Raw genomic sequence first — 27,729 nt, 5'->3', positions numbered from 1 at the left:
GCCTGTACCATTCTTGATTTATCTCTTATCTTCATCCCTGATTTCCAGTCAGCCCCTAAATTCTGATTTTACCTCCCAAATAGGTCTCAAATCTGTCTCTTCCTTTTAATCTGTGCTCCTTGACACATCCACACAATTCAACCATCATTATTACCTGGCCTATTACAATATCTTCCCAAGTGGCATCCTACTGTTCTTTTTTTTTTTTCCGGTACGCGGGCCTCTCACTGTTGTGGCCTCTCCCGTTGCAGAGCACAGGCTCCAGACGCAGGCTCAGCAGCCATGGCTCACGGGCCCAGCTGCTCCACGGCCTGTGGGATCTTCCCGGACCGGGGCACGAACCCGTGTCCCCTGCATCGGTAGGCGGACTCTCAACCACTGCGCCACCAGGGAAGCCCGTCCTACTGTTCTTATTCCTCCTTACCACCTCCTTGTCAAAACATTTTTATTACTGCCATCAGAGTGATCTCTCTCTAAAATGTCAATCCATCACTGCTGCTTATTAGCTCCTCACCTGAAAGACACATCCCTTCATCTGAAAGATACAATCTAAGCTCCTGACCATGATACCCGAGGCTCCTTCCATAATGTTGTCCTACCCATGGTTCCTGCTACATCCCTCTACTGTGCACCCTGCACGGTAGACAGTAACAATATTGATTTGCCAGCGATTTTCTGGCACACACCATGCTGCAGCACATGTCTACATCATTACTTATTCTGTTCTTTTATCTGATGGACTATTTCCTGCCCTTCCCTTGAAGGGCCAGTTCCTACCCAGTTAACTTAGATGTCACCTCTCCAGAAGACTTTCCCGATCCAATAACTGTATCTGCATATCTCTCAGAGAACTGACCCCATCCTATGGAAGACATGTTTCTCAGACTACCTTTTCCCTCTGTGCTCTAAGTTCCCTAAGACTATGACCTGTTGGATTTATGTTTATAATTAATACCCGAAGAGAGTGCCAGGCTCACTCTAGGTGCCCAGCAAATATTTGTCAAACTAAAGGTTTTACCAGTAGGTTTAAAGCTATTACTCTAGAATGGAAGGATGATACTCCAGGAATCTCATGTCTCTTCATTAAGTTATTCTACTGTACTGGCTATTAACACCCTGTAGTATTAAGATAAGCTTGCACAGAATTCACAAGTTTTAAAATATATATAATAATAACTTTCAGTGTTTTTATTATAGTGCTGAGTTTTGTTATGCTTTTTCCTTAGCCCTTCTGTCTCCCTTTATCCTTAAAGTTATTTGAAAAGTTCCACTCTGGAAGACTACTTTAGTCTTCGTTTTCTTATGTTAATTATTAATACGGTAGGAACTTTGTTCTTTCCTTCTCTTTTATCACACAAATCTTGAACCCAGTGATAAGGTATAATATGGCCAAACAGTATAAGATATTAAGGAAAGATATTTTAAAAGAATTAATCATACTAAAAATATGAATAAATAAGCATAGGAATGGAAACTATTTGCAGAAGTGATCCTTCTGGCAGAAACATAGAAACACATTTAAATGCCTTTGTAATTATCACAAGAATAAAAAAATTTAACAATAAAACAAAGCAGGAAAAAATGATATAGCAAAACCTATTATTAACAAAGTTTTATAGGCAAGTAATCGTATTAAAATAATATTTTCTTCTTGCTATGTTCATATTTTTGTTTTAAGGTTAACATGTATAACTTTTCAAATAGCTCTTTTCTGCACATGTAAACTTTTATGCATACATAAATATACCAAACCTTTGGGCTTAAAAAAAAATCATATACAAGTCTGAATGGAAGAAGAAAGAAAATACCAACCTGTTTCTGTCAGCAGACAGGAGCAGTCTTGAGTGCAGAGAGTAAGATAGAATGACCTCTCTAACTCAGCATACTTTTATTTTCGTTTTATACCCCGCCTTTGTCTTACATCCAGTAAGGCTTTCAGGAAATTTAACCTTGTGAGCACTTGATCTGTTATTTTATGTATAACCATCCTGTGAACTCAAATCCAAGTTCTTAAGTGTCCTAGGTTACAAACTTGAAGGAATTCAATCGCGTTTCAAAAACTACAGACCTTTCGAAGTTTCCACTTAGCCAAAGGGAACAGGAACGTGCCTGCAGCTGAGGTACTGACTGCCAAACCAAAAGAATTCACCAGAGCGCCTCAAGGCAGCTAACAAGTATTTACTTGTAGGTAACATCTAGACAAATACTCTCTAAAATTATTTTGTCTAGGAAAGAAAACAAAAATGATCGTAACCTAGAAAGTTATCTTTGTGAAGACTAAATTATCAAAAACTAAATTCTAAGTAATCATTAGGCATTTATAGTAGAATTAAAATCTTTATACCACATCATTTTGTATTTTTCTTAAACTATGAGACTCCCCTTGGCCTCACTGTACTCCTTATCTGTCCTTGACCCCAGAGTATGACTTTCCCCACAACTTTAAATTCTTGTGCCTTCCTGTAATCTTCTTCAATGGCCAGCTCCAAACTTTCAAAATCCTTCTGTCTGGAAAGGCTATCTCCGGCTGTCTCCCCCTCCCCCTACTTCCAAACAAATGAAAGTTAGAGAAAGAAGATAAATGTATGCAGATTTAACCCTTGGCCTTGACTCTCCTTATATTTGCATAACAGTTCCCTTATTTACTTTCTCTAGGCTCAGTCTCCCCCTTCAGAAGTTATTTCAGACCAATGCCATTTTTTCTAAAAGCAACTGATCTAACTTTCCTGTTGATTCACAGAAAAGAGACTCTAGAGCACTGGGGCCTTCATCTTCCCACAATATGTGTCTGGGGGTACAGCCAACTTCTCCTCCTTGTTATCCACCAGTCTTTGAGAAGAGTTATTTGCATGCAGCTAAACCATCTCACCAAGAAAAAAATGCCTGACCAAATGTAAAATAGATAGCAAGTAGGAAGCAGCCCCATAGCACAGGAAGATCAGCTCAGTGCTTTGTGACCACCTAGAGGGGTGGGATAGGTAGGGTGGGAGGGAGGGAGACCAAGAGGGAAGAGATATGGGGATATATGTATATGTATTAGTGATTCACTTTGTTATACAGCAGAAACTAACACACCATTGTAAAGCAATTATACCCCAATAAAGATGTTTAAAAAATAAATAAATAAAATAAAACACTTCCAAATTGAAAAAAAGAAAAAAATGCCTGGATTTGTAGTGTTAGACATTTTCCATGGTGTAAACACTCCCACCGTGGCCAATTTCAGCTACCAATGTGAAGTCACTGAGGGCAAAGTTGCTAAGAGATGAGCATATCAGCCTTCCTCAGCAGACTCTAGCACAATTCTTCCAGAAGAGGCATCTCTTCTCCTTACCATGGCTGATCATTACTCTGATCTCTTGCTGCTTGCTGAGGGATACTGCTCTTAAATTTATCCCTGCCCTCTCTAGACTCTCTGGTCTTTTGCCTTCTCTTACCTCTTATTCTTCTTTATCTTATGTATTTTGGGGGCAGGAGGAAGCAAACAAGCAACCTTCCACTAAATTCTTAGAATGGCCTACCCTCCATCCCTCATTGCCTCTCTGACTTATTTCCTTCTCCTCCCCTTTGCTTGCTTATTCTGCCAGAGCAACCTCCTTGCTGTTTTGAAATGTGCTAGGCACATTCCTTCTTAGGGCTTTTGTACTGGCTCTTCTATCTGCCTGGACTGTGCTTCCTTTCAGTACTTGCAACGCTCACTCCCTCATGTCTTTCCAGTCTTTGTCCAATCACCACCTTCTCACTGAGGCAACCCCTGATTATTCTATTTAAAATACCCTTCACAAACAAAACAAATGAACAAACATAACAAAACAGAAACAGAGTTATAGATACAGAGAACAAACCGATGGTTGCCAACAGGTGGGAGGGGGATGGGGGAGGAAAGAAATAGATAAGGGAGATTACAAACTTTTTTTTTTTTTTTCTGTACGCGGGCCTCTCACTGTTGTGGCCTCTCACAGGCTGCGGGCCTCTCACTGTTGTGGCCTCTCACAGGCTCCGCACGCACTCACGGGCGCAGCCGCTCCGCGGCACGTGGGATCCTCCCGGACCGGGACACGAACCCGTGTACCCTGCATCGGCAGGCGGACTCTCAACCACTGCACCACCAGGGAAGCCCGAGATTACAAACTCTTAAAAAGAGATTACAGGGCTTCCCTGGTGGTGCAGTAGCTAAGAATCTGCCTGCCAATGCAGGAAACACGGGTTCAAGCCCTGGTCTGGGATGATCCCACATGCCTCCGAGCAGCTAAGCCCACATGCCACAACTACCGAGCCTGTGCTCTGGAGCCGGAGCTCCGCAACAAGAGAAGCCACAGCAATAAGAAGCCCGTGGGCACCACAACGAAGAGTAGCCCCTGCTTGCCCAAAGACCCAATGCAGCCAAAAATAAATAAATGTATAAAAACAAATACATCTTTGTTGATATGTATACATTTAATACATTAGTCCATAGCATGCATCAAATTTTCAAAAAAAAAAAAGGATTACAAACTTCCAGTTGCAAAATAAATGAGTCAGGGGATGAAATGTATAGTGTGAGGTATATAGCCAATAAGTAATATCTTTGTATGTTGACATATCATAACTAGATTTATTGTAGTCGTCAGTTTAAAATGTTTAGAAATATCCAGTCACTGTGTCGTTTAACAGGAACTAACATAGTGTTGTAGGTCAATTGTACTTCAAAAACAAACAAACATAAAAAAAAGAGATCAGATATGTGGTTGCAAGAGGCAGGTGGAAGGGGAAGGGAATTGGATGAAGGTGGTCAAAAAAGGTACAAACTTCCAGTTATAAGATACACAAGTAGTAGGGATGTAATGTACAACATAATAAATAGAATTAACACTTTTTGTATGTTATATATGGAAGGTGTTAAGAGAGTAAACCCTAAGAGTTCTCATCACAAGGAAGAAAATATTTTTCTGTTTCTTTCATTTTGTATCTGTGTGAGATGATAGATGTTCATGATGTATGTAAGTCAAACTTATACAGAGCTGTATGTCAATTATATCTCAATAAAACAGAGGGCAAAAATTAAATAAATAAACTAAATACCCTTCACCTGCCTATACTCCCAATCAACCTTACCCATAGCACTTTTCATGTGCTAATGTACCATATCATTTATATTGTGTTTGGTGTCTAATGTATCTCGTTCTGTATTAGAATATAAGCTTCATCAGATTAGGGACTTTTGTATAATTTTTCATATATAAATATATAGAATAGTGCCTGGCACATAGTAGATACTCAATAAATATTTTGAATTAATAAATAATTCTACTTTCCCTTTTGATTATTGTCCCATTTTACTTGCCCTTGATGCTGTAGTTCTTTAATGACTAATTAAATTTATGAATGAATGAATCAATCAATCAACCAATCAGTGCTTAAGTAACTTATCTTCCACAGACTTATAAATTTAGCAATGCAGTTGGAATTTTAGATCCAGATCTTTAGTCTTAGACGATTTCTACTTTTTCATACTATCCCTTATGCATATGTATAATTCCATGATGTCATCTATTATAGAATTTTGATACATATTTATAGATATTTAAAAGTATCTGTCCTTTTCCTTCATTTCCTCCCCCATGTACTTTCAACCACATACTTTCTTGTAAATAGGATTCCCTTCTTGTAAATCAGTTATAAAGCTATAATCTTTACATCTTTTCAATTCGGTCATTATTTTTGCTGACTCAAACACATACCTAGCCCTTGGGGCATAAAGGGTCTCAGGATCAAGCTTCCTCTGGTAGTATATAGTGAGTCACACCTGTGTATGAAACATGGTGAAACTAGCTCACTGACTGACCTTTTCCTGTATTTTCCTCCTCAACAGAACTAGAAGAGGTGTTAATAGGGAATACTTGACAACATTTGAAAGTCAATCATAAAGCTTGGAGGATAGGGAAAGGCATCACTTACCTTAGGCAACTTTTCAAAGTATTTACTTGATGCTTCTTTAGCACCTTTTTTTTTTGTACCTCTCTTCCACTTGCCTTCCACCATAAGTTTATTCCAACTGGCTTCTCACCTGAAATTGTCTCTCACCCTTCCTCACCGGTCCTAACATAGCAATGTCCCTTGTTCCTATAGAATCTCTCTCTCCACACCCATTTCTCATTTTCTTCTTGTAGTGCCATTTTTCTCGGTATTAGGTGCTTGGGAAGCAATCTGACTAAACTATATTTTACATTTTCACTGAAAATGTCTTCGATATTAAGATACAAATTGAGCATTATTTAATAATCTTATGATTACTCTTTAGTGTCCGTACTACATATTGAATTCAAATTGTATATGAGTTTTTTATTTAGCATTTTTGCTTAAGCATTTTCATGTTATTCAAACTCACTATAAATGACATTTTTTGTAGCTAAATAATATTTTATGTGGATTATCATAATTTGACTTACCTTACTGCTATAGGACTTTGAATGTTTCCAGCATTTTGCTATTACAAATAATGTTATAGAGAGCATCTTTATAGATATGGTATGAAACTGCACTTAATCTAATCTTACTGAGGGATGTTGAAGAATGGGACTAACCATGTATAACTATCCCTTTTCTTATTACACTGAAGATAGCATTCTGTAGAATAATCTTAGAGTTCTTTCAATTAAGTGCATAGAAAGCTTCCTTATTCTTTTTAGAAGGGTTCCATTATGTGGACATACCGTATAATAGTCTCCTATTGATGGATATTGATTTATGCCCAATTCTTTGCAAGTATAAACAATACTACTACAGTTAATAATCTACATCTGTCAGTTCATTCAGAAGCAGCTATACCTGTAGGATAAATCCCAGAAGTTGAATTGGTGGATCAAAGGATAAATGGATCTGTAATTTTGATGGATATTACCAGATTGTACTACATAGGAATGGTATTACTTTGCACTTTCACCAATAATATATGGAAGTGTCTATTTCCCTAGAACGTTGCCAGTTGAATGTGTTATTCCACTACCATCTTGCTGTCTTAAATGACTTGTAACAGATTCAGTACCCTTCCCCTGCCCTTGCCAGCTATGTGTGAGATATTTTCCCTAAATTGTTTTTTGCTTTAATTTTGTTTCTTACTGTACAATAATTTTATACAGATAAACCAGTCAATCTTTTTCCTTTGATTTCTTTTTTTTTTGTTTTTGGCTGCATGCAGGGATTGAAGCCGGGGCCTTGGCAGTAAGAGCTCAGAGTCCTAATCACTGAACTGCCAGGGAATTCCCACATTTATTTTTGAGGCTTAACATTTCTTTCCCATCCAGAGATTTCATAGATACTAAATTGTTTTTTCTTCTAGTTTTTTTAATGTCTTTTTAAAATAAATAAATAAATTTATTTATTTATTTTTGGTTGCATTGGGTCTTTGTTGCTGTGCACGGGCTTCTCACTGCGGTGGCTTCTCTTTTTATGACACATGGGCTCTAGGCATGTGGACTTCAGTAGTTGTGGTGCGTGGGCTTCAGTAATTGTAGCTCATGGGCCTTAGAGCACAGGCTCAGTAGTTGTGGCGCACAGGCTTTGTTGCTCCGCAGCATGTGGGATCTTCCCAGACCAGGGTTTGAACCCGTGTACCATGCATTGGCAGGCAGATTCTTAACCACTGCGCCACCGGGGAAGCCCTTTAATGTCTTGATTATTTAAATTTTTTAAAAATTTTCAATTCTGATCTATTTTGACCTGATTTTGATCCAACTATATTTTGTAATAGTGATAGCATGTAACATTTATTGAATACTTATTAAATGTAAACCTTCCTAGCAGTAGAGTAAGTGAATTTCAAAGGTTGTTTCCCCTATTAATAATAGCACATATTCCAAGGGCACACATGAGATTGTTTTTTTTCTTAACCGAATGATAAACTTTTTCTTTTTTTTAACAAGTGGAAATTTCATTGTAAAATGTTACTTAACTCATATTGGTTTTTTATTCGTATTTGAATTAAAACTAAGTATTAATATTAATGCTAAGACCAAATGAAGTTTAAGTATTTCACCTCAGAAGTTCAATGTTGGTAGAAGAAATAACCTTGAGACTTTGTACATAGCTAACTGCACTTCACATTATATTATTGTTTATATCACTTTTTTTTATTGTTACAGACCATATCCATACCCAATAGTCATGTTTTTCTCTACCTGTCATCTTTCCTTGTGTTAGAGAATGATTTTGTTTGATAACCATGTGGTTGTAAGAGCCTGTGAAATTAAAACTCATCAGCAAATATCAGTAAAATGTCCTTTTCAGCCTGACTTAATCCTGGCACTTGAACAGTCTTGAAATACCACAGAGTCTGGATTAAAAACAAAATTATCTTATCTATGCCATCTGTTTTCATTCATGAAGGCCTGTGACACAGCAGATATATTTAGATGTTTTCTGGTCTATTCAGATTTCCTTTAATATATTTAATTTATGACATTTGGTATCCTGTTCATTAACTAAAATAACATGAGAACAAAAACTCCCTTTAGAAGAAGGACATTTCTGTTGCTGCACCTGCCAAATTATGCTTGTAGCTAAGATGAGATGATATATTTGTGAGTTTTCCCATTTCCTGAAACATCAAGGTTAAATCAAAATATTTCAAAATTTACAGCTTATATATTCACCCTTACTTCCTCTACTTAATGACCCCAAAAAGGAGAGCCAATTTAGAAGTTTTATCTTTTAAGAATCTGAATTGTTTTCCATATTAGATTGAGCAAAGCAGAATTAAAGAATTATTTGCCTTGTTTCTTGAGTTTCTTCAAAATTTACCTGATATCTGAAATCTGTTGGGCACTTACATAAAGCTGTGACAACAATTTTTTATGATAGAAAGAGCAAGACAAGAAATACTATTGGGAAATATTAGAGAGAAATACAGAATTGGAAAAAGATGGCTTTTGGTTAAGGTTTGAGGGAATTGTAGAGAAGATTTTACTTTTGAAGGATTCAGCTTCTGTTTATCTAGAATTAAAATCCATGAAACCTTAAAAGATTTACCCAAAATGTTCTTGATTACCAGGATAGAAAGTAAACAAAGAAAAGATCTGTAATGAAAATGAACCCCAAGTCATACCATTATGTCCTAATCTGATTTTCAGAAGTACACCCACCAAGGAGACAATGTGTTATATGGGGCAAGTGGCCTGACTCTTCAGCCTAAGGGCCTCAAGTCTTCCTACGAGTAAAAGCTCAAAAACCCCAAGTAGAAAAATATCCAGTTGAAAAATTAAAAGTAAGCCTTTCTGGAAAAGACTCTTTTCTCAATAATTTCTAGCTAAGAATCAAAGCATGATTACATATTATTGCAGAGCCAGGACGACTTAAGGGCAAAAAAAATTCCCCCAGCCCAGTGTTTTCAGATAAGAAATTTCAGTTAAGATGCACAGTGTAATTTAAGTATTATCATCTACCATTTGAATCATCCTGATGTTCTGAAATCTTCTTTCAGATTTTATCTTCATATGATTTCACATCTCCTAAAACCACTTTTTATAAGAAGTTATGTGTTTAACTTAATCTGACCCAGTTGCTTGCAGTCTTATAATTAGAACACCAGTTAAATGGTAGTTTCCCTGAGGGACTAGGTGCTTAGACTGGTGAAAATGAAACTTACTTTTTGCAAGAAGGCCCCTTTGGGGAATTGCCATAGACCTTAAACTGTAGTTAAATAAAAGTTTACATTAAAATGAAAATAGCTTTATATTTTCAAATTTTAACCCTTAATAAATCAATGAATGGAAACCTAGGCTTACTGAAGGTGGAATCAGAGCCTCATATATGTGGACAGCTCCAAGTAAACAATCTTCAGCTACTCCATAGCATAACTAGGGCAAATGATGTAATCTGGTATAGGTACTGAAATCCTCAAATAGACTCACCCTCACCCAGCCCCATGGCTGGGGAAATTAGGTCTTTCTCAGTCACTGGTTGGGGAGTAAATATCATGAGTTTTAGTACTTCTTGTCCATATGTCAGAAAATATGGGATCTAAACAGGAGGAAATATGCTAGAAGAAGTTCACAACCTTTCTAGCATGCTGATGTCTGAAATGGTATGAATGGGAGAGCTGTCATTTTGTCTTAAGGGCTGCAGTTCTTTCACGGCTTCTTTATTTATTTGTTTATTTATTTTTATTTTATTTTTGCGGTACACAGGCCTCTCACTGCTGTGGCCTCTCCCGCCACGGAGCACAGGCTCCGGATGCGCAGGCCCAGCGGCCATGGCCCACAGGCCCAGCTGCTCCGCGGCACGTGGGATCCTCCCAGACCAGGGCACAAACCCGTGCCCCCTGCATCGGCAGGTGGACTCTCAACCACTGCGCCACCGGGGAAGTCCCTCATGGCTTCTTTGACTTCTGGTTATTTTCGTGCAGCAGCTCTCATTGAGAAGTCCATTCTTGGCCTTGGCTAGTGATTTTTCTTGGGTGATATACAGTTTTGTACATAGCATTATTTTTTTTAATGAATTAAGGGTTTTCTTCCTGTATGTTTGTTTGTTTCTTTTCCCAGAGGTAAACTTAGAAAGATTAGAACTTTAACGGTGAAATGTCAGGCTAAAATTTTCTTTTTATGATGTATTGTTCTCATTTTCTTTCTGGTTTTAGGAGCTGGGAATCCAAAGTGCAAAATTGCAATTGTTATGGGAAAAAGTAACAATAACTGTGTAACCAGGTAATAAAACAATAGTGACTGAGAAATCTATGAGGAATAAGAGTAGGTCTTTCTCTGTATCCACTTAATTTACTTAAAACGCACCATTTGGGCTCACAAATCATAATAATATAAAATATATTATGACATTAAATGTCACATGTTTGTATTTCACAATTATTTTGCTAAAACATATATTTAGAAAACGTTTTAGGGAGTGTTGCTCTACATTCTTCACTGTGGAATTTCCTGTATTAAAAGTGTTGCTGAATCCTCAAAGCTGTTTGGATCAGATTATAAGATATATAAAATTTTTCAAAACTGTTTGTAAGTTAGACATTTAGATCCAAGGCAATAGTTTTGAAATGTTTAGTGTATTGAATATCAGTTGCCAGTTACCACTTTGAGCAATGAGAAGCCTCAGTTAAATAACTTTCACATATTTTAAAATCATCATTGTTCCAGATCACAGCCTGCATCTGAATGTACTTAATGTATGTTTTTTACACAGTTCCCATTCCAGACATCATTGCTTACATAATTACATGATAACAACAATGAAAAAATGACAGTTGAGACTCTGCCTAACATCTGTTTTATTTTTCCACTTAGCACACTTTTCCTAACATCTGTTTTTCTTTTGACCAGACACAAACAACACAGCATGATTCTTGTTCCCATCAACACACCTGGAGTAGAAGTAATAAGGCCCTTGTCTGTTTTTGGCTACCTGGGTAAGTACTCAATCAACCTGTCCATGTATTTGCAAGCAGGAAGACGAGAATATGCAGTAACACTGAAGGGACTAAATAGCATTTTTTAAAAAATATTTATTTATTTGGCTGCACCAGGTCTTAGTTGTGGCACACAGGATCTTCATTGCGGCATGTGGGATCTTTCGTTGCAGTGGGCAGGCTCTCTAGTTGTGGTGCGCAGGCTCTAGAGAGCGCAGGCTTAGTAGTTGCGGCACGTGGGCTTAGTTGCCCCGCGGGATCAAACCCACGTCCCCTGCATTGGAAGGTGGATTCTTAACCACTGGACCACCAGGGAAGTCCCCAGATAGCATTTTAATGCACAAGATGGGTTCTTAGAAATTTTTTGACGCTTAATAAAAATACGAGTGGAGTTCAGAATAGAACAAATAAAAAGAGAGGTGGTGCAGCATTCTACCACGTTTTGTTTGCTTTTGGGAAAGGGCAGACTAGTATTCAAGGAATAACGACTCTGTCTACCAGTCTTCTCTTCATCATCCAGGAGAATAGATTAATGAAATACACCTGGAAAATTAAATCTAGGTAACCCATGGTAACATTCATTTTTGTTTTCAAGTTTAGCTTTCTTAGTCAATCAACCTCAAGAGCTATTAATAAGCAATGGGTTTTGACTGATTTGAATGCAAAACTTTTCCTTCCTTCTGTCCTTGGGTGGAATTTCTAAGAAGCAAGGATACTTTTGCTCAGGCTCATGTTCACTGTTTCCTTGCCAATCAGGTTGCTCACTCAGCAAGTATTTGTTGAGTGCTGAGCACTGTTCCAGGTACTTAAAATACATTAGTGAACACAGTAGACCAAGATCTCTGCCCTTGTGGAGCTTACATGCTGGGGGAAGGAGACAGAGAATAAATCAAACATGTAAATAAGAAGTTATATAGCTGTCAGCCAGTGATAAATGTTATGAAAAAGTTTACTGAACTTCAGGTTTTGTGGTGATGCTGGCTTTCTGTTTATTGTTGAAAGTGGCTAATGAAAATACTCAAGTAGTGGATATAAGACTTGCAGTTTTATGGAACATTTGGCATCATCACTTTCTGTAGGCTGCAGCTGGAGAATGCACCCACAGGTTAAGTGTGTTGGCAAACATGAAAAGATGCCCAACAACACTGATTATTAGAGAAAAGCAAATCAAAACTACAATGAGGTATCACCTCACACTTGTCAGAATGGCCACCATCAAAATATCTACAAACAGTAAATGCTGGAGAGGGTGTGGAGCAAAGGGAACCCCTCCTGCACTGTCGGTGGGAATGTAAATTGATACAGCCACTATGGAGAACAGTATGGAGGTTGCTTAAAAAACTAAAACTACAACTACCATATGACACAGCAATCCCACTCCTGGGCATATACTCTGAGAAAACCATAATTCAAAAAGACACATGCACCCCAGTGTTCATTGCAGCACTATTTACAATAGCCAGGACATGGAAGCAACCTAAATGTCCATCAGCAGATGAATGGATAAAAAAGATGTGGTACATATATACAATGGAATATTACTCAGCCATTAAAAGGAATGAAATTGGGTCATTTGTAGAGATGTGGATGGACCTAGAGAGTGTCATACAGAGTGAAGTAAGTCAGAAAAACAAATATTGTATATTAATGCATATATGTGGAATCTAGAAAAATGGTATAGATGATCTTATTTGCAAAGCAGAAATGGAGACACAGACATAGAGAACAAATGTATGGATACCAAGGGAGGGGGGAGGGAGGTGGAATTGGGAGATTGGGATTGACACATATACACTATTGATACTATGTATAAAACAGACAACTAATGAGAACATATTGTATAGCCCAGGGAACTCTGCTTAATGCACGTGATAACCTAAGTGGCAAGGAAATCCAAAAAAGAGGGGATATGTGTAGCTGATTAATTTTGCTGTACAGTAGAAACTAATACAACATTGTAAAGCAATTATACTCCAATAAAAACTAACTAAAAAAAAAAGGATTGAATTATAAAGAAAAGAAAAGTGTTGGCAAGATGGGGATAAACAAGCTCACTGGAGCAAACTGTGCATGGGAAGTCGCTGGGTTGCAGAGCAACAGCCTGAAAGACCACCAAAATGAGTTTATAATGTTGGTTGGCTACGGATACCCTCCATTGTAGAGCCTATGTTTGAAATTTCAGTATGACAATTTCACCAGCACCTCTCCAACTCCCTGTGCCTCTGAACACCTCTGATGCCACCTCTTTCAGGAAGGTTCTTGTATTCCTCATCTCATCCACTCAACAAGCCCCTGATCCTGCCAGATCCATGTAAGGCCAAAAGAAACAGTGTGGACATAATTGATTATTAATATCTATTCTGACTGGGAAAGGGTGTGGAGTTAGCATGAGATTATCTGAAGAATTTGGCAGGGAGGAGGGCTGATATAAAGACAAAATGTGAATGTGTTCCCAATCTCAGTCACATGCCAGCATTTTCAAGAGGCAAACACACAGTGAACAAGCCTAGACTGGGAGCAAACATACCTGAAGGCCCAGCCTCAGCTTTGTCTCTAATGCTGAACCTGCTCTGTCCCTTCAAGCAGGTTCTTCACATCATCAGGCATTGGTTTCCACAATGGTCAAACAAGAAATTTAAATTACATTATTCACTTTCAATTTTTGAATCATTGGAACTTTTTTTTTCCCAAGCAGAATTTTCTTTGGAAGCCCATATATAAAAAATTTCAAAGAAGAAGCAATAGTAAAACAATAATAAAATAGTCTGATCAGAGCTGTGGAGCCGTCTTCCTTTTTCATAGCTCTACAACTTCAGAGAATGAGTTCAGAAACCTCTTGATGAAATGATATCTAAAATCTCTTAAAATTTCTAAAACAGTTGATAAGTTTTCTGGGCTACACAGTGCTGGGGGTTCAGGGCTCTGGTCTACCTAGGAATGTATGACATATGAGGCCTTTAAATTCCACTATCTTTGAGTAATTATATTTCAATAGATTAATTATCTGTGACTGTTTTATGGTCAATTCATTTTCTTTTGAAAATTTTATTCTCTATTTTATAGACAATTTCCATGGAGGACACTTTGAGATCCATTTTAATCAAGTGCGAGTTCCTGCCACTAATCTAATACTAGGTGAGATAAGTTTGGAAAAATGATTCTCTATTATTTTGTTTTAAAATATTTTCAGGTCTAAATCTGGAAAAGATACGAAGTATACCATAATTTAGATACATTCCCCTCTTATTTACTCCATTTATAAAGGAAAATTTTTTCCTTTGGTGGATTTTCTTACATGGAATAATAAGTTTTTATTTAAGTATTTGATGTGGTGTCACATCAGTTGAAAACACAGCTAAATACAAAAGTTATACAATTCAGAGCAACACACTTTTTCCTAAAACGTGATCTTCAAGCCTCTACTTGTTTTACTAAAACCTCAGTACTTTCTGAATTCAAGTCATATACACATTAAAAGCATAAATAACTTTGAACACTGTATGCCTGGAATGGCTCCATCCTCTTGCTTGTTGGAATCCTACTCAACCTTCAGGGAACACCTCTGATGCCACCTCTTTCAGGAAGGTTCTTGTATTCCTCATCTCATCCACTCAACAAGCCCCTGATCCTGATGATGATGAACAGACAGCATCTCCCTCCTTTGCCTTTCTTGTCCCTCTCCATATCCCTTATCCCTAGCATCCTTGCCCCTCTTCTAGGTTCTAAACTCAGGTCTGTGTCTTATCTACATTTGTAACCATTGCAGCACTAACAACTTATGCAGAGTAGGTACTCAAAACACAGTTCTTAAATTTGATCCAAGTTTTTCATGATGGTGGTTTAAAATACATAGAAATCAAAGTTCCATAAAGGTATAGTGAACCTTATTACAGAACTGATTTTTTTCCTACTGGAATGCCATTTTTATTGAGGGCATCTCATTAGTTTCTCAGGATTTGTGTAAATAATAAAAGAAATAGGCTGTGGTCATGTTATCCTTTCTTTCTCACAGGTGAAGGTAGGGGATTTGAAATTGCCCAAGGCCGCCTTGGACCTGGCAGAATCCACCACTGTATGAGAACAATAGGTTTGGCTGAACGTGCTTTGCAGATCATGTGTGAACGGGCAAAACAAAGGGTGGCCTTTAAGAAGAAACTATATTCACATGTAAGGATAATTACTTATTTGAATTTATAGTAGCCCAATGCACTACACTAACCTTGAGCCAAAACAGCATTACTTGGTCAGCAAGAGATTTCCTCTGCATAAACAAGGAGAAAATATGTTTTCCACAAAACATATTTATGTCTGAATTTAAATATAGTCTGACCAGAGGTAGTTATCTTTATGAACGATTAAATAACTCTTTAAGTGCTTCAACACCTCAGCACACAGAGTGTGGACAATTCCTTCAACTTTCCCAGACTCTCGTTCTCTAGAGAACCTCGTACAGTAGCCCTCTCTGTGGACATTGAGAGGGCTGTTGTAAGGAGGAAGGAAGCCTTGTCCTTTGGCTTTCTGGAAGGAATTAGGACAGATAAGTGGAGAGATATAGGAAAATAGCCTAAAACTCAGTGAAATAAGAGAGATATAAAAATGGAATGGACTGCTTTAAAAAGAAGTGAGATTCCTGTCAATGGAGAAATGCAAGTAGAAATGGGATCAGCATTTGGTGGGATGTTCATGATATTTTGAATTCTCATCTCTAAATTATGTACTACTGAGTCTGTTGTTTACAAAGTACAGTGAACAATATAGTTACATCTGGGCACTACAATCCAAATTAGACAATATTTATCAAGAGAAAAAGATGGTACTTCCCTGGTAGCGCAGTGGTTAAGAATCTGCATGCCAATGCAGGGGACACAAATTCGAGCCCTGGTCCGGGAAGATCCCACATGCCATGGAGCAATTAAGCCCATGTGCCACAACTACTGAGCCTGCGTTCTAGAGCCCACAAGCCACAGCTACTGAGCCTGTGAGCCACAACTACTGAAGCCCGCGCACCTAGAGCCTGTGCTCTAAAACAAGAAAAGCCACTGCAATGAGAAGCCTGTGTGCTACAATGAAGAGTAGCCCCCGCTCGCTGCAACTAGAGAAAAACCCGCACATAGCAACGAAGACCCAATGCAGCTAAAAATAAATAATTGAATAAATTTATTTTTTAAAAAAAGAGGAAAAGATGCTATCATTTCAGACTTCCTTCCTTATAAGAAATGTTGAAGGGAGCTTTTAAGCTGAAATAGAAAACTTTTTAAGAGAAATGAGATATCCAAATCATCTCCCCAAAAGCCCTTCTAAATTTTAAGGAGGCAAGAAAAATTGTTATTAAATATTTAATGCTTACGATTGCTAGCATGTAGTGTTAGGTCAAACTTGTAGTAATAAAATTGTATTCTAGAGAACCTCGCTAGACATGTTTGCTGGACATGTGTATTTTAGTACATTTTATAAGATTGTCACAAATGTACTTTACAACCCCTTGTAAAGTACATTTGTGACAATCATAAAAATTTTGCAGTATATTTTTTACCTTAAATTCCTATAGGCCTATAGGAATTCCTATGTTTGCTTTTTTATGAAATATTATTCAGCATATCTATGATTTAGTTGTAACATTGTTCTTATGGAAAAATAACAGCCTGCTTTATGGCACATACCTAGGAATAATTTATGGAAGAACCCCTTTAGTTAACTTTGAGAGCAAGGGTTCAGCTGTTAGGTGGGCACTGTTGGAAGAGGTAAGAAAATGTGAATGTTTGAGGCCATGGACACAACTCCACAACGCTGCTGGACTAAGAGCTAAAGAGTTGCTCATGGCATCAACTGTCACTTCTTACACTTTTCTCTTTTCAAGATTGCCTGGGAGGAGCTTCAAGATGGCAGAAGAGTAAGACATGGAGGTCACCATCCTCCCCACAAATACATCAAAAATACATCTACATGTGGAACAACTCCTACAGAACACCTACTAAATGCTGGCAGAAGACCTCAGACCTCCCAAAAGGCCAAAAACTCCCCACGTACCTGGGTAGGGCAAAAGAAAAAAGAAAAAACAGAGACAAAAGAATAGGGACGGGACCTGCACCAGTGGGAGGGAGCTGTGAAGGAGGAAAGGTTTCCACACACTAGCAAGCCCCTTCGTGAGCGGAGACTGCAGGTGTCAGAAGAGGAAACTTCGGAACCACAGAGGAGAGTGCAGCCACAGGGGTGCAGAGGGCAAAGCGGAGAGATTCCCACATGGAGGATCGGTGCCGATCAGCACTCACCAGCCCGAGAGGTTTGACTGCTCACCCGCCAGGGCGGGCAGGGCTGGGAGCTGAGGCTCGGGCTTCGGAGGTCAGATCCCAGGGAGAGGACTGGGGTTCGCTGCATGAACACAGCCTGAAGGGGCTAGTGCACCACAGCTAGCCAGGAGAGAGTCCAGGAAAAAGTCTGGAGCTGCCGAAGAGGCAAGAGACATTTTCTTGCCTCTTTGTTTTGTGGTGCACGAGGAGAGGGGATTAAGACCACCGACTAAATGAGCTCCAGAAACAGGTGCGTCAGCACAGACACCAGGGATGGGCATGAGACGCTAAAGCTGCTGCTGCCACCACCAAGAAGCCTGTGAGCAAGCACAGGTCACTATCCACACCTCCCCTCCCGGGAGCCTGTGCAGCCCGCCACTGCCAGGGTCCCGTGATCCAGGGACAACTTCCCAGGAGAACACATGGCGCACCTCAGGCTGTTGCAACGTCACACCAGCCTCTGCCGCCGCAGGCTCACCCTGTGTTCCGTACCCCTCCTTCCCCCAGCCTGCGTGAGCCAGAGCCCCCTAATCAGCTGCCCCTTTAACCCCATCCTGTCTAAGCGAAGAACAGATGCCCTCAGGTGACCTACATGCAGAGGTGGGGCCAAATCCAAAGCTGAACCCCAGGAGCTGTGCGAACAAAGAAGAGAAAGGGAAATCTCTCCCAGCAGCCTCAGGAGCAGCGAATTAAATCTCCACAATCAACTTGATGTACCCTGCATCTCTGGAATTCCTGAATAGACAATGAATCATCCCAAAATTGAGGTGGTGGACTTCGGGAGCAATGATATATATTTTTTTTTCCCTTTTCTCTTTTTGGGAGTGTGTATGTATATGTTTCTGTGTGTGATTTTGTCTGTATATCTTTGCTTTTACCATTTGTCCTAGGGTTCTATCTGTCCGGTTTTTGGTTTTTTTTTTTTTCACTATAGTTTTTAGTGCTTGTTATCATTGGTGGATTTGTTTTTAGGTTTGGTTGCTCTCTTCTTTCTTTTTTTTTTATTACTTAAATTTTTTTTTATTTTCAGTAATTATTTTTTATTTTATTATTTTATTTATTTATTTTTCTTTCTTTCCTTTTTTCTCCCTTTTATTCTGAGCCATGTGGATGACAGGATCTTGCTGCTCCAGCCAGGTGTCAGGCCTGTGCCTCTGAGATGGGAGAGCTGAATTCAGGACACTGGTCCACTAGAGACCTCCCAGCTCCATGTAATATCAAATGGCGAAAATCTCCCAGAGATCTCCATCTCAGCGCCAAGACCCAACTCCACTCAACAACCAGCAAGCTACAGTGTTGGACACCCTATGCCAAACAACTAGCAAGACAGGAACAAAACCCTACCAATTAGCAGAGAGGCTGCCTAAAATCATGATAAGGTCACAGACACCACAAAACACACCACCAGAGGCAGACCTGCCCACCAGAAAGACAACATCCACCCTCATCCACCAGAACACAGCCAGTAGTCCCCTCCAACAGGAGCCTGACACAACCCACTGAACCAACCTTAGCCACTGGGGGCAGACAGCAAAAGCAACAGGAACTACGAACCTACAGCCTGTGAAAAGAACACCCCCAAACCCAGTAAGTTAAGCAAAATGAGAAGACAGAGAAATACATAGCAGATTAAGGAACAAGGTAAAAACACACCAGACCAAACAAATGAAGAGGAAATAGGCAGTCTACCTGAAAAACAATTCAGAATAATGATAGTAAAGATGATCCAAAATCTTGGAAATGGAATGGAGAAAATACAAGAAACATTTAACAAGGATCTAGAAGAACCTAAGAGCAAACAAACAATGATGAACAACACAATAAATGAAATTTAAAATTCTCTAGAAGGAATCAATAGCAGAATAACTGAGGCAAAAGAACGGATAAGTGACCTGGAAGATAATATAATGGAAATAACTACTGCAGAGCCAAATAAAGAAAAAAGAATGAAAAGAATTGAGGTCAGTCTCAGAGACCTCTGGGACAACATTAAACGCACCAACATTTGAATTATAGGGGTCCCAGAAGGAGAAGAGAAAAAGAAAGGGACTGAGAAAATATTTGAAGAGATTATAGTTGAAAATTCCCTAATATGGGAAAGGAAATAGTTAATCAAGTCCAGGAAGCACAGAGAGTCCCATACAGGATAAATCCAAGGAGAAATACACCAAGACACATATTAATCAAACTGTCAAAAATTAAATACAAAGAAAGCATAATAAAAGCAGCAAGGGAAAAACAACAAATAACATACAATGGAATCCCCATAAGGTTAACAGCTGATATTTCAGCAGAAACTCTGCAAGCCAGAAGGGAGTGGCAGTACATATTTAAAGTGATGAAAGGGAAAAACCTACAACCAAGATTACTCTACCCAGCAGGGATCTCATTCAGATTCGAAGGAGAACCTTTACTGACAAGCAAAAGCTAACATAACTCAGCACCACAAAACCAGCTTTATAACAAATGCTAAAGGAACTTCTCTAGGCAGGAAACTCAAGAGAAGGAAAAGACCTACAATAACAAACCCAAAACAATTAAGAAAATGGTAATAGGAACGTATATATCGATAATTACTTTAAATGTAAATGGATTAAATGCTCCAACCAAAAGCCCTACACTGGCTGAAAGGATAGAAAAACAAAACCCTTATATATGCTGTGTACAAGAGACCCACTTCAGATCTAGGGACACATACAGACTGAAAGTGAGGGGATGGAAGAAGGTATTCCATGCAAATGAAAATCAACAGAAAGCTGGAGTAGCAATCCTCATATCAGACAAAATAGACTTTAAAATAAAGACTATTACAAGAGACAAAGAAGGACACTACATAATGATCAAGAGATCAATCCAAGAAGAAGATATAACAATTGTAAATATTTATGCACCCAACATAGGAGCACCTCAATACATAAGGCAAATACTAACAGCCATAAAAGAGGAAATTGACAGTAACACAATCATAGTAGGGAACTTTAACACCCCACTTTCACCACAGATCATCCAAGATTAAAATAAATAAGGAAACACAAGCTTTAAATGATACATTAAACAAGATGCACTTAATTGATATTTATAGGACATTCCATCCAAAAACAACAGAACACACCTTCTTCTCAGCTTCTCATGGAATTTTCTCCAGGATGGATCATATCTTGGGTCACAAATCAAGCCTCAGGTAATTTAAGAAAATTGAAATTATATCAAGTATCTTTTCCTGCTACAACGTTATGAGACTAGATATCAATTATAGGAAAAGAGCTGTAAAAAATACAACACATGGAGGCTAAACAATACACTACTTAATAACCAAGAGATCACTGAAAAAATCAGACAGGAAATCAAATAATACCTAGAAACAAATGAAAATGAAAACAGATGACCCAAAACCTATGCAATGCAGCAAAAGCAGTTCTAAGAGGGAAGTTTATAGCAATACAATCCTGTCTTCAGAAACAAGAAACACCTCAAATAAACAACCTAACCTTACACCTAAAGCAATTAGAGAAAGAAGAACAAAAAAACCCTAAAGTTACCAGAAGGAAAGAAATCATAAATATCAGATCAGAAATAAATGAAGGAAACAATAGCAAAGATCAATAAAACTCAAAGTTGGTTCTTTGAGAAGATATACAAAATTGATAAACCATTAGCCAGACTCATCAAGAAAAAGAGGGAGAGGACTCAATAAAATTAGAAATGAAAAAGGAGAAGTAACTACTGACACTGCAGAGATACAAAGGATCATAAGTGATTACTACAAGCAACTCTATGCCAAAAAATGGACAACCTGGAAGAAATGGAAAAATTCTTAGAAAAGCACAACCTTCTGAGATTGAACCAGGAAGAAATAGAAATTTTAAATAGACAAATCACAAGCACTGAAATTTAAACTGTGATTAAAAGTCTTCCAACAAACAAAAACCCAGGATCAGATGGCTTCACAGGCGAATTCTATCAAACATTTAGAGAAGAGCTAACACCTTTCTTTCTCAAACTCTTCCAAACTATAGCAGAGAGATGAACACTCCCAAACTCATTCTACGAGGCCACCATAACCCTGATACCAAAACCAGACAGATGTCACAAAGAAAGAAAACTACAGGCCAATATCACTGATGAACATGGATGCAAAAATCCTCAACAAAATACTAGCAAACAGAATCCAACAGCACATTAAAAGGATCATACACCATGATCAAGTGGGGTTTATCCCAGGAATGCAAGGATTCTTCAATATATGCAAATCATTCAATGTGATACACCATATTAACAAATTGAAGAAGAAAAACCATATGATAGTCTCAATAGATGCAGAAAAAGCTTTTGAAAAAATTCAACACCCATTTATGATAAAAACCCTCCAGGAAGTAGGCATAGAGACAACTTACCTCAGCATAATAAAGGCCATATATAACAAACCCACAGCCAACATCATCCTCAATGGTGAAAAACTGAAACTGTTTACACGAAGATCAGGAACAAGACAAGGTTGCCCACCCTCACCACTATTATTCAACATTGTTTTGGAAGTTTTAGCCACAGCAATCAGAGAAGAAAAGGAAATAGAAGGAATCCAAATCGGTAAAGAAGTAAAACTGTCACTGTTTGCAGATGACATGATGCTATACATAGAGAATCCTAAAGATGTTACCAGAAAATTACTAGAGCTAATCAATGAATCTGGTAAAGTAGGGGGATACAATATTAATGCACAGAAATCTCTTGCATTCCTATACACTAATGATGAAAAAATCTGAAAGTGAAATTAAGGAAACACTTCCATTTACCATTGCAACAAAAAGAATAAAATACCTAGGAATAGGGCTTCCTTGGTTGTGCAGTGGTTGAGAGTCCACCTGCCGATGCAGGGGACACAGGTTTGTGCCCCAGTCCAGGAAGATCCCACATGCTGCGGAGCAGCTAGGCCCGTGAGCCATGGCCGCTGAGCCTGCACGTCCGGAGCCTGTGCTCCACAACGGGAGAGGCCACAACAGTGAGAGGCCCACGTACCGAAAAAAAAAAAAAAACCTAGGAATAAACCTACCTAGGAGACAAAAGAGCTGTATGCAGAAAAATATAAGACACTGATGAAAGAAATTAGAGATGATACAAATAGATGGAGAGATATATCATGTTCTTGGATTGGAAGAATCAGCATTGTGAAAATGACTATACTACCCAAAGCAATCTACAGATTCAATGCAATCCCTATCAAACTACCACTGGCATTTTTCACAGATCTAGGACAAAAAATTTCACAATTTGTATGGAAACACAAAGGACCCTGAATAGCCAAAGCAATCTTGAGTAAGAAAAACGGAGCTGGAGGAATCAGGCTCCCTGACTTCAGATTATATTACAAGCTACAGTAATCAAGACAGTATGGTACTGGCACAAAAACAGAAATATAGATCAATGGAACAGGATCCAAAGCCCAGAGATAAACCCATGCACATATGGTCACCTTATTTTTGATAAATGAAGCAAGATTATTCAATGGAGAAAAGACAGCCTCTTCAGTAAGTGGTGCTGGGAAAACTGGACAGCTACATGTAAAAGAATGAAATTAGGACACTCCTTAACACCACACACAAAAATAAACTCAAAATGGATTAAAGACCTAAATATAAGGCCAGACACTATAAGACTCTTAGAGGAAAACATAGGCAGAACACTCTATGACATAAATCACAGCAAGATCCTTTTAGGCCCACCTTCTAGAGAAATGGAAATAAAAACAAAACTAAACAAATGGTACTTAATGAAACTTAAAAGCTTTTGCACAGCAAAGGAAATCATAAGACGAAAAGACAACCCTCAGAATGGGAGAAAATATTTGGAAATGAAGCAACTGACAAAGGATTAACCTCCAATTTTAGAAGAAGCTCGTGCAACTCAGTATGAAAAAAACAACCCCATCCAAAAATTGGCAGAACACCTAAATAGACATTTCTCCAAAGAAGACATACAGATGGCCAAGAAGCACATGAAAAGCTGCTCAACATCACTACTTATTAGAGAAATGCAAATCAAAACTACAATGAGGTATCACCTCACACCAGTTAGAATGGGCGTCATCAGAAAATCTAGAAACAGCAAATGCTGGAGAGGGTGTGGAGAAAAGGGAACCCTCTGGCCCTGTTGGTGGGAATGTAAATTGATGCAGCCACTATGGAGAACAGTATGGAGGTTCCATAAAGAACTAAAAATAGAATTACCATATGATCCAGCATTCCCTCTACTGGGCATATACCCAGAGGAAACCATAATTCAAAAAGACAGATGCATCCCAATGTTCATTGCAGTACTATTTACAATAGGCAGGTAATGGAAACAACCTAAATGCCCATTGACAGACGAATGGATAAAGAAGATGTGGTACATATATACAATGGAATATTACTCAGCCATAAAAAGGAATGAAATTGGGTCATTTGTTGAGACGTGAATGGATCTAGAGACTGTCACACAGAGTGAAGTAAGTCAGAAAGAGAAAAACAAATATTGTATATTAACACGCATATGTGGAACCTAGAAAAATGGTACAGATGAACTGGTTTTCAGGGCAGAAATTGAGACACAGACGTAGAGAACAAACATGGACACGAAGGCAGAAAGTGGCAGGGTTTGGGGGTGGAGGGGTGATGAATTTGGTGATTGGGATTGACATGTATACACTGATATGTATAAAATGGATGACTAATAAGAACCTGCTGTATAAAATATAAATAAAATTCAAAAAAAAAAGAAATAATACAGAGAGAAACCTTGTACCTTTGACCCAGTTTCCCCCAGTTGCAACATCTTATCAAACTATAATACATTATCAGAACCAAGATATTGTCATCAGTACAGTCAAGATACAGAACATTTAAAAAAAAAAAAAAAAAAAAGATACAGAACATTTCCATTACCACGGAGAGCCCTCATGTTGTCATTTTATAGCTGCACCCATTTCACTCTCACCCCTCCTTCCTCCTTAACTCCTGGCAACCACTAATCTGTTCTTCATCTTTATAATTTTGTCATTTCAGAAAAGAAATTATACAGTATTTAAACTTTTGGGGTTGTTTTTTTTCATTCAGCATAATTCTTTGGAGATTTATCCAGGTTATATGTATTAGTAGCTGGCTTCTTTTTATTGCTGAGTAGTATTCCTTGGTGTGGATTATCACAGTTTAACTATTCACCTGTTGAGGGATATTTGGGTTTTTTTCAGTTTTGAGCTGTTACAAATAAAGCTGCTATAAACATTCAAGTATAGGTTTTAGCATAAACTTAAGTCTTTATTTCTCTGGTATAAATGCCTAAAAACGCAGTTGCTGGGTCATACGGTAGTTGCATGTTTAGTTTATTAAGAAACCACCAAACTGTCTTCCAGAATGACTATGCCATTTTTCATTCTCACCAGCTGTGTATGAGTGATCCAGTTTCTTAGTAGAACATTATGTATAATGTTGGCTGTAGATTTTTGGAGATGTTCTTTGTTAAGTTGAATTACCCTCTGTAACTAGTTTTCTGAGAGTTTTTATCATGAATGAATGTTGAATTTTGTCAAATGATTTTTCTGCATTAATTTGTATGACCATGTGATTTTTTTTCAGCTTGTTAATATGATGGAGTACATTGATCGATTTTCAATACTAAACTGCCTTTGCATCCTTAGAATAAACCCTACTTTGTCATTATGTATAATTCTTTTTATTTTTTTTGAAAGTTTTATTTATTGTTAAAATTTACTATTTATTTATTTATTTTGGCTGTGCCAGGTCTTAGTTGTGGCATGCGTGATCTTTGGTTGCAGCATGTGGACTCTCTTAGTTGTGGCACGTGGGTTCTTAGTTGAAGCATGCAGACTTCTTAGTTGTGGCATGCGAACTCTTAGTTGCTGCATGCATGCATACGGGATCTAGTTCCCCGACCAGGGATTGATCATGGGCCCCCTGCATTGGGAGCACAGAATCTAACCCACTGGCCCACCAGGGAAGTCCCGAGAGTTATGTTTTACTTGGTGGAAATTTTTAGGACTTCAAGCCTGAGAGACAGCATCTCAAGTAACCCTGAGAGAACTGTTCCTAGGAGGGAGCCAGGATATATAGGAGTTTTGCAACAAAGGGCAGGTAGTCTGAACATCAAAAGATTATTGTTAATTAAAGAAAACCAGATTGTCTAGATTTATGTTAATTCTTCTTTAGACATTTGGTAGAGTTCTCCAATGAAACCATTTGGGCCTGGAGATTTGGTCTGGGGGTAGTTTTTAATTTACAGTTCAGTTTCCTTAATAGTTATAGGGTTATTCACATTATCTATTTTATATTGAATGAATTGTGGTGGTTTGTATTTTTTGAGGAAGTGATCCTTTTTGTCTAAGCTGTCAATTTTATGTGTTTAGAGTTGTTCATAATATTCTCCTGTTATCCTATGTCTTCAGTGATACCCTGTTTCATTACTGAAATTAGTTATTTGTACCTTCCTTTTCCTTTGTCTGTCTTGTTAGAGGTCTGTCAATTTTACTGGTCTTTTCAAAGAATATATATTAATTATTAATATATAAAATTATGCAATATAATAATTGATATGACTTAACATTAACAAGATCTTTGTTTCATTGATTTTCTCTATTTTTTGTTTTGTTTTCAATTTTATTGATTTCTGCTATTTATCATATCCTTTCTTTTGCTTTCTTCAGACTTATATTTTGCTCTTTTTTTCTAGGTTCTTGGTGCGGTAGCAAGGGTATTGATGTAAGACATTTCCTCTTTTCTAATCTATGTGTTTAGTGCTGTAAATTTTCCTCTCAACACGGCTTTACCTGTATTCCACAAATTTTTATGTATTGTATTTTCATATTAATCCCATCAGTGTATTTTTCAATTTTCCTTGAGATCCTCTTTTTAAAATTTTTTAAATTAATTAATTTGTTTATTTTAATGCTATTCTTTAAAAAATTTTTTTGGTCTATTTTCTCTCTGTGGTTCAGATTGGGAAATTGCTATTGTCCTGTCTTCCAGTTCATTGATTTGTCCCTTTGTTCCCTCCATTCTGCTGTTGAGCCCATCCACTGAGCTTTTTATTTAAATGGTTATATTTTTCAGTTACAAAATATCCATTTTTTTCTTCTTTATTTCTTCTTAGTAATTTCATTACTAAGACTTAAGTTCCTTTGCTGAGGCTTTCTGTTTTCTCATTAGTTTCAGTTGTGTTTCTATTTACTGATTGAAGCATTTTTATCATAGTTGCTTTAAAATCTTTGTCAGAAATTATAACATTTCTGTTATCTCAGAGTTGTCATCATCATAAATTTTGAGACTTCCTGAGTTTTGGCATGACAAATGATTTTTTGTTAAAACCTAGACATTTTCATATTATGTTATGAGATTCTGGATCTTATTTAAACTTTCTATTTTAGCTGGGTTTCTCTGACACTGCTCTGTTAGAGGAAGGGGTTGCACCTCACTACTGCCAGGCAGAGGTAGGTAGAAGTACAGCTTCCCACTCAGCCTCCACTGATAGCTGAGGAAAGGGGTGCATTCTCATCACTGAGTGGTCCCCAATGACATCATAGAGGGGAGGGAACTTGTTCCTGGTGTTGCTCCTTACTTGACACTCTCTGTCTGATACCACCCTGGCAAGGGTGTTGAGGTACCTCATCTTAGCACTCACAAGGGTGGAAGTCTGTGCTGGCATGAGTAGGAGTGGGGCCAGTGCTTTTTTTTTTTAGTATTGGCTTGGGTAGAGTGGTTATTCTCTAAGTTTTCTGTCTTTCTAGCTGCCCCTTCCCAATCCTTCAGCTAAAGACAGTATTTGTTGAGGCTGTTCTTCGTTTGATTTTTGTCTGTGCTCATTGGTATTTCCAGGTTGCTGGCTTCTTCAGCTCCAAGTCTGGGATATATGAGACAAAGAGGAAACGGAGGGAACTTACTACCATGTTGTTCTGTTCCCAAAGTCCCTGGCCAGTCTGGCTTCTTTCAGAGTCTTCTTGTGTTTGTTCTATGGATGATGCCCAAGATTTTAGTTGTACTTTGCAGGAGGAATAGGGAAAAG

At 38.1% G+C, this 27,729-nt stretch overlaps 1 protein-coding gene across 1 annotated transcript in view; it reads left to right on the top strand.

The window, feature by feature from the left end:
- ACAD11 (acyl-CoA dehydrogenase family member 11) overlaps window positions 1–27,729 on the top strand; it is an 88,459-nt gene that overhangs the window by 53,572 nt on the left and 7,158 nt on the right. Inside the window, exons 14-17 of the mRNA XM_065876765.1 lie at window positions 10,613–10,679; window positions 11,307–11,392; window positions 14,456–14,527; window positions 15,405–15,559. Of these exons, the coding sequence (XP_065732837.1) occupies window positions 10,613–10,679; window positions 11,307–11,392; window positions 14,456–14,527; window positions 15,405–15,559 (380 nt within the window). The remainder of the gene's footprint in view (window positions 1–10,612; window positions 10,680–11,306; window positions 11,393–14,455; window positions 14,528–15,404; window positions 15,560–27,729) is intronic.

The sequence above is a fragment of the Phocoena phocoena genome, chromosome 4 (assembly GCF_963924675.1).
Source record: "Phocoena phocoena chromosome 4, mPhoPho1.1, whole genome shotgun sequence".
Taxonomy (NCBI): domain Eukaryota; kingdom Metazoa; phylum Chordata; class Mammalia; order Artiodactyla; family Phocoenidae; genus Phocoena; species Phocoena phocoena.
Note: the sequence above shows the minus strand (reverse complement) of the source record. Positions and strands in the feature narration are given on the sequence as shown.